The sequence below is a fragment of the Barbus barbus genome, assembly GCF_936440315.1.
Source record: "Barbus barbus genome assembly, chromosome: 35".
NCBI classification, from domain to species: domain Eukaryota; kingdom Metazoa; phylum Chordata; class Actinopteri; order Cypriniformes; family Cyprinidae; genus Barbus; species Barbus barbus.
Window position 1 is genome coordinate 25,430,056 of NC_136763.1, and position 13,924 is coordinate 25,443,979.

The window sequence follows — 13,924 nt, forward strand, 5'->3', positions numbered from 1 at the left end:
GATACTACCTTTTCTAATATCTTTGACAGAAAAGGGAGATTCGAGATCGATATGGTCATATATATTGCCTTTGTAATTGCTTTTAAGCAATACTGTGTTGCATTGTGGTCTATGTTATTTCCTCCCATTTTAAATTCTTATTATCCAATGAAAGGTTAGATTTTTGTGATTTTTAAAAATAAAAGATCAAAAGGATTAACAATACAGATTAATTTTCACAGCCTTCTTTGATCATATTTACTAAGGTGTCAATATTTTTGGCCATGACTTATATGTAGCCTATATAAACATTTATTTTTCTTCTCCCCATTTTTTTTATATTTTATTTAAAAAAATATGAAATGTATTGTTTTAATAAATGAATTAACTACATACACACACACACAAACATGTGAAATGAGCCATGGGACACATTGACTGTAATCACAGTGCTAGAGCTCCATCAGTGTCAGTATTTGTGTGGCTGTTGCTGTGTTTCTAGTATTATACTTTATTTAAAACTTATTTTTAGGATCTATGATGTAGCCTACTGTACGTATTATATGTCTTTGCATTCATTACCAACCTCACATACTTTTCTCTCAAATAATGTCATCTTCATGTATTTACGCAGCATCACCTTTATCCTTCAGGCTGGATTGATCCTCAGTATATAATGTGCTTCTTTATTCTACATAACTCTTAATATAGCACAACTGTTTTCTAATGAAAAAGTTGCGTCACAGCTTAAATGTAAATGCAATCTCTGTGTTGAAGGTGGGTGTTTTCCCGCTCAATCCCATTATGCCGTCCAGCACTGAGACTTTTCTAGAATGAACTGTGAAAGCCCTGTGTGGAGGAAGCTCTGATGGGAACGTAAGAGGGATTAGCCTGAATAGACATTATAAAAGACTGGAGTAGATCTCCACTGTAACACACACTGACCCACATCCAGCACAAAGGACTACAACTGCTCCGTCTGCTTTGACATCATATCATCTGCCAGGAATAATAAATAAATAACTAAATAAAATGACACAGAAAAAGGTAAGATATCATTTTATTGATTACTCAAATAGAATAGAAATCCTGTAAGCACAGTAACAGAAGTGAATTAAGACATGATATCAGTATATAAAATAATGGTTTTACATTTAGTGGCATTAAAACTATCCTCGACCTGATTGCAAAGACAATATTTAAACTGAACTGAGCTGGATGATGACATCACTGAATTCAATAATAATTTTTTTATCTTTTCATTTTACATTATTGACACACTGTTTTCCTTTTTTTGATATTGTGCAGTTGATTGGCATTGATAAAAGCGCTATATAGATAAAGGTGACTTGACTTAAAACTGAACAAAAGATGTCATGCTGCACAGAAGACCAATCCAGAAGCCTCTCAAGATACTGTTTCTGTTAAAGGAGATTATTCTGACTATTTATAGATCAAGCTTCCTTATTATTTCAGAAGCATAACCCCATTACCAGTTTTATAACTACACTAAATCACTCTAAAAATCTTGCAATCATGCCTAAAATCTAAATGATCTTTTCATAAGACGTCATAGGTTCTATATCTGATTTATTTATTCTACATCTGTTTATTTTGCACAGGTCTGTTATCTCTGAACTGGATTGGTTCATATTTATGATATTTATGAAACAACACTGCAGTGATACAAACATTTTATCCCAGATTTATTTCTTGTTAAAAATGGACGGAAATTGACATACAGCATGAAGTTTTGTGTTTTTAAAGATGAGAGTTTGCTCAGTGGATTTTCTAGACATTTTCAAAGTGAATTCAAGCCAATTCATGTTCATGGCTTCTATATGACATGCTCTTAATATTAATATTCTCTCGATATGTTTATTCACAGGTTGTACCAACAGTCCAAACCGTTGAAGGAAACATGCCTCCAAGCTATGAAGAGGCAAATGCAGGTATCTATCTATCTATCTATCTATCTATCTATCTATCTATCTATCTATCTATCTATCTATCTATCTATCTATCTATCTATCTATCTATCTATCTATCTATCTATCATCTATCTATCTATCTATCTATCTATCTATCTATCTATCTATCTATCTATCTATCTATCTATCTATCTATCAGAACTAACATTGTGTCTTTTGTCATATAGATGACTTTTTCTTGTCTTAATTTTATTTCATTTGCAGGATGTCCTGGTTACTACTTTGGTGAAGGAACTTTTTCCTGGGATGACATGTTTATTAGACGTGTTTTTATACGAAAGGTAGCAATTTAAATATTTAAACTTATGTATAGAGGATAATCAAATCACAATGTCTTACTCTTATCATATTCTTGCAGGTTTATTCGATTCTGATGCTGCAGCTCTTTTCAACCGTAGCAGTTATTGCTCTCTTCACATTCTAGTGAGCAGCTGATTCTTGATCTGTAGATCTTGAAGGTGTATCATTAATATATGACAGTGTCTTATCACTGAATTACACTGTCGATCAAAAGTTTGGGGGCTGTAAGTCTTCACAAAAATGCTATTTTCAACATTGATAATAATGTTAGCATATTATTATGATTTCTGAAGGATCATGTGACACTGAAGACTGGAGTAATGATGCTGAAAATTCAGCTTCATAATATCCAAACAGAAAACAGTTCTTTTAAATTGTAATAATATTTCACAATATTATGTTTTTTTACACTGTATTTACTTTTTAATAAATAAATGCAGCCGTGAGCAGAAGACACTTCTTTCAGAAACATCAGAAAATCTTACCGACCCCAAACCTTTGAATGGTAGTTAATGTTATGTATCAATTATATTATATTTTATATGAACTATTTGACATTCCTGATCCTTTCTCTCTGCTTTAGTGCTCCAGTGAGGATATACATTCAAGCACATCCTGTTTTATACTCCATGTCCAAGTATGTGAAACTGCTGTTTAATCAGTAATTAAAATGGTTAACGTCATAATTGCTCTAAAATGTTCATGACTTCTGATTTATTTCAGTATACTAACTGTATCTCTAACTCAAGCAATGTTTGTATTTTGCAGTCTTCTGTTTCTGGTCACATATATCTCATTGGCTTGCTGTGGTGATTTGAGGTAAGTCATTAAACTGTTAAATTGCAGTTGTGGTTATCTACTGATTATAAACTCATCTATGAATAAAATGATAATAATTTGGAAAACATCAATATAATAGTGGCGTCCATCTTTTCATTTATGTATTGCAGGAGGCAGTTTCCATGGAATCTTATTCTGCTTACAGTCTTTGTGAGTATCAAGATAAATTAAAGGAATAGCTCACCCCAATAAAGTTGCTGTACATTTACTAACCCTCAGACTATTTAAAATGTAGAAAGTTTTTTTCTTCATGGGAACAGATTTGGAGAAATGTAGCATTTCATCAGTGTCTCAGCAATGGATGCTCTGCAGTGAATGGGTGCCGTCAGAATGAGAGTCAGCTGATAAAAACATCACAATAATCCACAGCACTCCAGTCCATCAGTTAACATATTTTGAAGAGATGCTGTGTGTTTGTTAGAAACAAATCCATCATTAAAGCATTTTACCGTGACTTTAAACCATTGCTTCTGGCTAAAATATGAGTCCATAATCCATAATAATGCTTAATAATGAAAAAGTCCATCTCCTGTTGTCTCTCAAATCCACCCACATATTTGTTTGGTTTATAAAAGTTGCTTGATCTGTGCAGATTTCTCTCCTGATTCAGATGAGATTACTTTTTCACTGGAGAAAGTGTTATTATGTATTATGGACACATATTTTATCCAGCAGCAAAGATCTGTAGTTAAAAAAAAAAACATCTTGATGGATTTGTTTCTTGGATGGATTTGAACATGGATTCACAACATTTTAATTGATGGACTGGAGTGGTGTGGATTATTGGGATGTTTTTATCAGATGTTTGGACTCTCATTCTGACGGCACCCATTCACTGCAGAGCATCCACCGGTGAGCAAGTCATGGAATGATACATTTCTAGAGTCAAATTTTAAAGTGTATGAATTTTATAATTTTAAAAAATCATTGCATTGATATATATATATATAAAGAGTTTTTAAATGTTCTTTTTCCCCTTCTGTCATTTATTTTGCATGCTTCTGTGCACATTGTGCAAACACAGACTCTGAGCATGGCTTGCATGTTGGGTTTTATCTCTAGGTAATGACATATCTGTTGTGTGTGCATGCTTTTCCAAACATCATTTTCTAAAGTCTACAATATATGTTTAATTTCTACTGAACAGTACCTTTTCTTACTTCTTACTTGCCAGTTTCTACAACACCAAGTCTGTAGTGCTGTGCATTGGCATAACTGCCATAGTGTGTCTGTGTGTCACCATCTTCAGCTTTCAGAGCAAGGTGAGCAAATCCGGGAGAATTATTCAGACTAAATACTAATACACTTTTTAGTGAACATCAGTATCTTTTATCATATTGGTGTTTCCAATGATATATACACACATAAAATCCAATTGTTTTTTGACTCTCTAGATTGACATCACCTCTTTCCAAGGTCTTCTCTTCATTCTGTGTATGGTCATGTTTTTCTGTGCTATTGTCATGGGATTTGTGGTTCCCTTTGGCTATGTAAGTATACAAAAATATAATACTAGATTTAAAAAAAAGAAAAGAAAAAGACAAACTTTGAAGTTGGCTTGAGAAAGCCTGACCGTAAATGAATTGTGATGTTTGAAGCAGTTTTAAGTGTACAGTAGTTTTTAAAAGCTCCACATTTGAAGGTTTGAAGGCCATGCCGTCTCTCAGACCAACAATTTCAGTCACAGTCTATTTTAAGGTCTAGTTCTCACTGTTAACTCACTATTATGACTTTTGCCTCAATAAACTCCCAAGTACTGCTTATTAATAGTTAGTGCGGTAGTTGTTATATTTAGGTATTGAGTAGGATTAGGGATGTAGAAGATGCTCATTCAGAATATGTGCTTAATAAGTACTAATAAACAGCCACTATGCTAGTAATATGCATGCTAATAAGCAACTAGTTTATAGTGAAAATTGGTCCTTAAACGAAAGTGTTACAGACAAATCAGTAGCAATGCTTTCACGTTGCTAGCATATTTTGATAGTTGTATGGCCGTAGCTCTAATAATAGTTGCAGTCAGAAATGTTAGTGTCAGGAGAATAATACATTTAGGTTTAAACAGAATAGCAGTATGATGGCTTTCTCAAGTCAACATAAATGTAGCAGCACCTGAATCCTCACTGAGTTTTCCACTTCATTTAACAAACAGGTTGAGAACTGGATTTTTGTTTTTAGATTCTAGATAATTATAGTCCTTAGCTATAATTGTCCCAATCCTAATCTGTACAAAAGCATTAGCAGTCCAAATATAGATACTAGAACTGTTTTGTCTTTTGAAAGGTTCCCTGGTTACATGCGGTCTACGCCAGCATAGGAGCTGTTGTCTTTACCATGGTGAGAAGCAGATTAGTCAAGAAAGGATTATGGCTTTAAATGATGAGTATTTATCATGTGATTAAGGTGATATAACATTGACTGACCTGTGTCTCTTTCTCTTTTGTCACATCTTCTGTCCCAGTTTCTCGCCTTTGATACACAGCTGTTGATGGGGAATAAGCAATACGCAATGAGTCCTGAAGAATATATCTTTGCAACACTCAGTCTCTACCTGGATATTGTGTACTTGTTCACATTCCTGCTGCAGTTGTTTGGTAATGGTAGAGAATGAGTATGGTTGTGTTGTAATAATGTCTGTCATGTACAATACTGATAGCTATAACCATTCTGCAACCTCAAGGTTTTTAGAACAACATGTGGCCTTTTATTTATTATTAGGTTTAAAGAATATCAGCTCTATAAGAATGTTTTCTCAGGTGCTGAAATATGCACTTCTTGTGTTATTCAAAGGTCAAAGTCAAACACTTTTCATATGACTAAATCATTCTCACTATAATTGGTTGCACCAAAACATGAGCAAGGATTCATTTTAAAATTAAAATAAAATTGAAAATACAAATTAATATTTAAAATGTCCATCAAATCTGGGCTTTAATTATGAACTATTGGCTTAAAAGGAGCTACAGACATTAAGACCGTTTTTGCTTATGACAAATGATTTTATTTATAATTCTGTGTCAGTAACAATTTTCACTCAGCTGGTAGTTGAAAGTTCAAATGTGGAGTTTATATTAAGCTCTGTTATTTTCATATCAGTATGTGTATTTTTTATATATATATATATATATATAAATGTTATGCAGTCATTGAGTGTAAACATGTAAAACCATTCAAATAACTGAAAATTTTGAAACTCTGTCATATAAATATTTTATTATCACAATTTGTCATTGTGAGATCATTCATTTTGCAGTGCACTGTAGTATTGTAACTTTCACATACAGGTTTTACCGTATTTGACAGTTCATCATATTTCATCTGCTGCTGGTTCAATATACTACACTCACTTCTGTCTACAACTTAAGCCTGTCCTCATTAAGGGATTCATATTTCTGTCTATGAAAAAAATAATGATAGACAGATACTAAAATGCGTTTACTAAGTGAGGTGTGCAACACATCAGGCATCAGGAATGCATGGTTTTTATATTTTTTCCTCTAATCCCAAGCGTTTACATAGCTTTTGGAGTATTACTTTAAAAAAATAAAAGTAAAATGATTTTCTTGTTAGTTGACTAATGAGTATGATAAAGCTAGAAAAATAGAGAAAAGAAGAAGAATGAAAATAATGATGAATGTCAGTACACAAGTATAATCACAATGAATTTGTAGATTGATAAGAATGCTTACAAAAAAATAAAGGAACCATTCCTGTGTTTACCCTCGCCTGTTTTTGGATTACTCTTTATAATATAGCCTATTTATAATATATTTATAATAAAAAATTATAATATATTTGAAATTATTGCACTGATCTGCTGCACTCCATTAAGCAGCGCTCTTGCTAGGATGACAAAAACTATTAAAAGTTATATTTTCAGCCTGATCTACCTCAGCGGCCTAACAGCGCTTGTCAAGAGCACGATTTCACAATGAGGTAAGTTGGAAGTTGCAAATCATTTAATCTTAGGAAAATGGTATACAATTGAAATATGACCATTTTGAGAGAGAGATGAAAGTTGTGTGTGTGTGTGTGTGTGTGTGTATGTGTGTGTGTGTGTGTGTTTATGTGGTTTATGAGGACACAAATTTGTATAATGACATGGGTATGACAGAGGTATTACAATATGAAGGTGGTTTATGAGGACACTGCCTATGTCCCCGTAATTCAAAAGGCTTAAAAAACATACTAAATGGTGTTTTTTTGAAAATCTAAAAATGCACAAAGTCTCCTGTGAGGGCTAAGTTTAGGTGTAGGGTTGGTGTAGGGCAATAGCACACACAGTTTGTTCAGTATAAAAACCATAACGCCTATGGAGAGTCCCCATAAACCACAAAAACCAATGTGTGTGTGTGTGTGTGTGTGTGTGTGAGTGTGTGTGTGTGTGTGTGTGACTACCTGCATCTGTGTGTCTCTCTCTACGAACAATGAAGCTATGAGTTAAGTCACTTCAAACAGTGATTTTACCTCCTCGTTGCTGAGAAATATAATGTAGCGATTCAGTATCGAATATATTTTATTAATGAAAATTGCGGGGCGGCGTTGTGTATGTGTATGTGTATGTCAATGAAAGTGTCACATTAATATAGAACTGTGATTAAACTGATTTGGAACCTATATAAAGTTGTTCCCCCCAATGTTCAAGACATTTTTATGGCTTTGTTATGGGCAACGAGTCCAATAGTGTCATGCTATAAATAAGCACAGAATGAATGCAAGCCTCGGTGAGCCCAGCCCCGAGCACCCATAGTGACGAAGCACACAAGTCCAGGTTGTACATAACAAAGACCTTTTCTACTCCAATAGGGAATCAGGGTGATAGGCGGAAAAGATGAATGAATGAATGAATGATGCATTTATATAGCGCTTTATTGTGTATTGCTATACACCCAAAGCACTTTACAATCATGTGGGGGGGGGGGGGGTCTCTCCTCAACCACCACCAGTGTGCAGCATCCTCTTGGATGATGCGACGGTAGCCACAGGACAACGGCGCCAGTGCGCTCACCACACACCAGATACAGGTGGAGAGGAGAGAGAGTCATAGAGCCAATCAAGTGTATGGGGATTATTAGGAGGCCATGATAGACAAGGGCCATTAGAGGGAATTTGGCCAAGACACCGGGGTTACACCCCTACTCTTTACGAGAAGTGCCATGGGATTTTTAATGACCACAGAGAGTCAGGACCTCGGTTTAACGTCTCATCCGAAAGACGGTGCTTTTTGACAGTATAGTGTCCCTGTCACTATACCAGGGCGTTAGGACCCACACAGACCACAGGGTGAGTACCCCCTGCTGGCCTCACTAACACCTCTTCCAACAGCAACCTAGTTTTCACCGGAGGTCTCCCATCCAGGTACTGACCAGGCTCAACCCTGCTTAGCTTCAGTGGGCAACCGGTCTTGGGCTGCAGGGTGATATGGCTGTGGATATGGTGGAGTGGGTCCTCAATCCAATAGGACACTATAAATGCACCGAGGCATAAGGGCTATAGCATCGAATATCCAATGGGATAGTCTCTGCTTCGGAACAGACAGCCCATTAGAGTGGCTTCCAAAGCATACAAAGAGCTGCTCTGATTGCCAAAAGTGGCTAGAGTGCTCTTCGCACAGTCTAAGAACCCGAATGGGGTAGAGTGAATTAGGACCCTACTTGTCCTCTAAGTTAGATAATGCTAGAAATGTGATAACCTGTGCTCTAAAGTGGAGAGCACCTTGGGCACATAGCTGTGTCTTGGTTTGGGGACGACTTTACTGTGGTTAGGCCCAAACTCTAGACAGGAAGAGCTGATTGAAAGCGCTTACAGATCGCCTACTTGCTTGACTGATGCTTAAGCCAATAGGAGGGCGGTCTTATGGATAAGCCACAGGTGGATTCAATCCCCGAGCTCCCCTCAGGAACTTAACAACAAGCTTGTTAAAGAACACAGACTGCCCAAGGGAGTAGAGGCCCCTCATAGCCTCCAAAATGGTGTTACTAACACAAGCCAATCATCGAGGTAGTTCATAATGAAGATTCCCATCTCTCCCAGAGGCCATCCACAAGGCAGGACTGTATATTGATAAGCCTCTCGAGAACGGTCTTAAGATTTTGTCCACATCCTTTATCTCAGTCAAGTTCAGCCAAAGTTGGCGCTTAAGCACCACCGAGTTGGCCATAGCCTTGCCAATTGCCTGCGCAGAAGCCTTAGTAACGAGAAGACCCAGGTCAGTTGCTGTGCACAGCTCCTTAAAACCATCATGACTCGGGCCGGACTCGTCCATTGCCAGCCACTGAATAAGCTCTACCCACTATGGCCGAGGTGGTCCTGCAGGGCTTGGATGGGTGTATAGCCTTGGCTTTCAGTCCAAGGACCAATGGAGGGCCGATATTTGGAAATTTGCTCTTTGTGATCACCGAATGACTGCAGGGGAGAAGTGCTGAAGAGGAGCATTTTTCTGCTGCTGGGGCTCTGAGTCCAGCGAGGAGACGATCTTTTGCAGCGAAAAATCTGATGAAATAGCATTCAGTGCCGACTTATATAGACAGTTGGCTTCACCCATATTGGCGGGCTTAAATGGCATTCGTTCATGCAGCTGCACAAACGTAATCAAATCAGGCTTCAGCATTCAGAGTAAACAGGAGTTTCCCCATAAGCTTGTTTATGCAACGTTAGAGACAGTTATTTAAAAGGGAACTATTATGTGGAGCGCCACTAACAGTGCCTTATTCACTGGGTGACACAACATACCTTCTAAGGGATACAAGTAATTAACCACATAATATTAAATAACATTTTATATTACATACAGCACTGTGCTCGTGAGTAACACAGTGTGTTTTATTTTCCTAAGGCATTTATCTCATAGTACGGCCTGGATGGCAAATTTGTATTACCCAATTACTAAAGTAATGGACAGTAATTGTTGATTAGAGCACAGACTACTGAGGTTAAATTAGAGACATCAAAGCAAATTATTATTTAAAAACAAAATGCATGGATAATACGCTTAGTTTACAGAAAAATGAAAATTCTGTCATCATTTACTCACCCTCATGTGGCCACAGTCCTGGGTGACTTTGGTTTATCGTTCAAATCACAAATTAAGTTATTTAGAAGATCCCAAAAGTTTATAAATGCATCGTAAAAAAATAAATAAAAAATCCATGTGAATGGAGTGACTTAATCCCACATGTATCACAATCACAACATAGTAACAAAAAAACCAAACAAAACACAAATTAACATTACATCCATAAACAACAGCAAACAACTAAACACAAATATTAATTGGAGGAAAACAAAACAAAACAAACAAAAAAGCACCACAACATAAAAATAAAAAAACTAGCAACAAATATGAAGGAAAACATAATACAAAATATACTGATCAGTAAATCCGATCACATCATAAGCCAAATAATATATATTAAAAAACCAATATCATCTTCAAAAATAACGTGCAATCCAACGTAAACTATTGTTATGTGGGAGTGTTCTAACTTGTGTTTTGTTGCAGTTACTCAGTAGCTCACCTGCAAACAACAGGCTAATTGATGTCACCTGAAAGGAGCCATTTAAAACTCAGGGACACATGCTCTCGCTCTCTCTCTGATCCTGCAGCCGGCTTGGCAGTGGCTGGGCTTGTTTTTGTCACAGTCCCTTCTTTTCTCTTATGTTATTTAATAAGTCTTATTTTATTTGGTGAACTTGTTTTATGTCCTTGATGTTGCTTCCCTAGAGCCAGGGTTGTAACAGAACATAATGGGGGCTCGTCTGTTTCGCTTTTCTTTTCTCTTTTTTTTTTTTTTTTTTTTTTTTATATTTTGGGGCTGTGTTTTTCCCTTTATTCCCTTTTTGATTGATTTGTTTTGGTGAGTATGGACAGTCTGCAGTAAGATGACCTGGTCTCTTACAATAAAAACAGCCTCCAGCTGTTTCTCCTGTAAAGCTAGCTCCTTAAGCCTCAATTGAATTGCAGCTTCAGACAAAGGAGCAACCATGGGTTTTAAGGAAACTGGCCTAACTGTAGACCATATAATTAATGCTGTACTGTTTGAGTATTTTTGTGATTATGCATGAGTTTCCCCGGTTAGATACGGTGTGTTCCAGCTGGGTTGAACATTCAATCCTTCCTTCGGTTCACCCTTTTGTTATTTTGCCTGTTTTATTTTCGAGGTTATTCTGGGTGGAGACTTGTTCTCTGTCGGGGGGTTAGCCTTTCACAACTGTTTGAGCATTAATTATATGGTCTACAGTTGTTGTTTTTGTGCTTTTAAAGTCGCCTCGTACCTGGTACACCTCAGGAGATACATAGGGATTAAGAAATGTTAGGCAGGTATCTGGGTTTCTCTCACGTATTTTGTATTTTGTTAGGCTCCGCAACCATGCTCTCCTCTTACTCCCTACAAATAAAAAGTGAGCATTTAAGTTAGGTGAGTTAAAAGTTCTGCCACTTGTTTGTTTGGTCCATGATCCTAATTTTAGTGTGCTAGAAGCTTTTGTGTGATGTTCCTTTGTGGACTTTATTGTAGACTAATTCCCAGTATAATATATTTGTGACTAAATAGTGCCATTAGAGAGCCATTGCTGTAACTACTGTACTACTGTGGACCTGTGGTGTTAGCTGCACATTTGTGGAGGACGTAGTGGAAAGGACTCCATTTGTGTTTCGTGCTTTTGTTGTTAGCACTTTAGTTTAGTTGGAGCTGAGTTTAATAATTGCTTCGTAAGAGGATTTCTTGAAGGAACCGTCAGATGAGTTGCTTGAGCTTTTTACAAAAGATCAACTCTTGCAATTAGCTTCTCATTATGATATTACCATTACCAGTAGTGAAAAGCATTTAACGGATAGTGTAAAGGACATCATTAGAACTGTTGATTGATAATGGTATTTTGAAAGTTAGGCCAGTTTCCTTACAACCCATGGTTGCTCTTTGTCTGAAGCTGCAATTCAATTGAGGCTTAAGGAGCTAGCTGTACAGGAGAAACAGCTGGAGGCTGTTTTTATTGTAAGAGACCAGGTCATCTTATTGCAGACTGTCCTGTTCTAAGTAAGGAGCAGAAATTCACAAAAACTGTAGAGTGTGTAAGTCTCCAGTGTCAAATCTACCTTTCTCAAACACTTGCAAATGTTAAATCTGAGAAAGTGGATTGCAAGAATGGTGAGTTAGCTGGCTCATTTTTGATGGATGGTTTTGTATGTCTGTCTTCTGACCCTGAACATAGACAAGCTATTAAGATTTGGAGAGATACTGGAGCTTTCCAATCTGTGATTCTCCAGGATGTATTGTCTTTTAATAAAGTCAGCTCAAGGTTCGGAGGTAATTGTTAAAGGCTTTGGTGGAGGATTTTTGCCTATGCCTTTGTATAACATCTACAATCTGATTTAGTCTCTGGTAATATGGTTGCACTTTGTTCCCATATACCTATAGATGGGGGTGTCCTTTATTCTGGGGAACGATTTAGGATTTGGCTGGTGGTAGAGTGCATGTTGTTCCTGAAGTAACTTCCACTCTCTTTAAGCCCGACAGCACAGATGAGCTTGAATTGGTATAACCAGAGACATTCCCTGTTTGTGTTACAACTCATGCCATGTCAGCTAAGAGGAATGTTGAAGGCAAGCCTCCTTCAAATCAATCAGAGATTCCAATTCTATGATCTTTTTATGGCCTAAGGTGATGTGAACCGTTAATACTCAAGCAAAAGCAAGATCCCACTTTGTCACCTATGTTTGAAGATGTGGTACCAGATGAAACATTATCAAATGTAGCTTCTGGTTATTTTATTAGTGATGGGGTTTTGATGAGAAAGTGGACAGATTCAAAAATGTCAAGTCAGGATGATTGGAGTAGTGTTTCAAGTGGTGGTACCAGAAGCTTACCGATCTGATATTTTGTCTCTTGCTCATGATTATTTATCTGGCCACTTGGGTATTGGGAAAACTTTGGATCGTGTGTTAAGGCATTTTTTCTGGCCTGGGGTGAGGACAGATGTGGCTCAGTATTGCAGATCATGTCATGTTTGTCAGGTGATGGGTAAACCGAGCCAGTTTATTCATATAGCTCATGTTTGCCAGGTGATAAGTAAAACTAACCAGTCTATTCCCGCAGCTCCACTACATCCTATTTGGAGAAATGGTTGGCTCCTGAACATGTTACACCTACTAACCTTTTGGGCCGTTTTATTTTCATTTCAGGTTTAGTAGGGTTTGTGAATTGGCCAAAGAGAATTTCAAAGCAACTCAGAAGATGAAATGTTGCTTGGAGCGAAAGGCTAAGCAGTGTGTGTTCTGTCCAGGAGGCCAAATACTTGTGCTTTTTACCTGTATCTGGTTCTGTGTTACAGGCTCAATATTGTGGGCCATACTTCATTGACCGGAAGTTTGAGATTCCAACCTGCAGTTAATGCGAGGGAGTTTATTTTTGTAAGGTAATGGTCTTAAATTCTGCCACATTCGTGGAAAGGATACCGTCTTGGTACAGGATAAAGATACTTATCAAGGTTTTGTCTGTTTGTTATTGTTGCATTAGGTTGTCCTGTAGCAACATTTTAAGGGTGGGAGTGTTATGTGGGAGTGTTTTAACTTGTGTTTTGTTGCGGTTACTCACCTGCAAACAACAGGCTAATTGATGTCACCTGAAAGGAGCCATTTAAAACTCAGGGACACATGCTCTCGCTCTCTCTCTGATCCTGCAGCCAGCTTGGCAGTGGCTGGGCTTGTTTTTGTCACAGTCCCTTTTCTCTCTTGTTATTTAATAAGTCTTATTTTATTTGGTAAACTTGTTTTGTGTCCTTGATGTTGCTTCCCCAGAGCCAGGGTTGTAACAATA

The 13,924-nt window shown here is 37.1% G+C and overlaps 1 protein-coding gene across 1 annotated transcript; it reads left to right on the top strand.

Annotated features, from left to right (window-relative positions):
• The first annotated feature begins 912 nt into the window (after positions 1-912).
• Positions 913-6,331, top strand: LOC306855278 (protein lifeguard 2-like). The gene is made up of 12 exons (XM_079393848.1): positions 913-1,026; positions 1,868-1,931; positions 2,175-2,251; positions 2,329-2,393; positions 2,854-2,907; positions 3,039-3,089; positions 3,221-3,260; positions 4,135-4,172; positions 4,285-4,372; positions 4,505-4,600; positions 5,394-5,447; positions 5,572-6,331. The coding sequence occupies exons 1-12, from the start codon at positions 1,012-1,014 to the stop codon at positions 5,719-5,721; spliced, it is 792 nt and encodes a 263-aa protein (XP_079249974.1). The 5' UTR covers positions 913-1,011; the 3' UTR covers positions 5,722-6,331.
• Positions 6,332-13,924: the final 7,593 nt, after the last annotated feature.

Excerpts from the sequence above, each read along its gene's own strand:
- LOC306855278 (XM_079393848.1), top strand. Across the intron at positions 1,932-2,174 it reads CTATGAAGAGGCAAATGCAG|GATGTCCTGGTTACTACTTT; the intron begins GTATCTATCTAT and ends TTTCATTTGCAG. Across the intron at positions 4,173-4,284 it reads ATGTTGGGTTTTATCTCTAG|TTTCTACAACACCAAGTCTG; the intron begins GTAATGACATAT and ends CTTACTTGCCAG.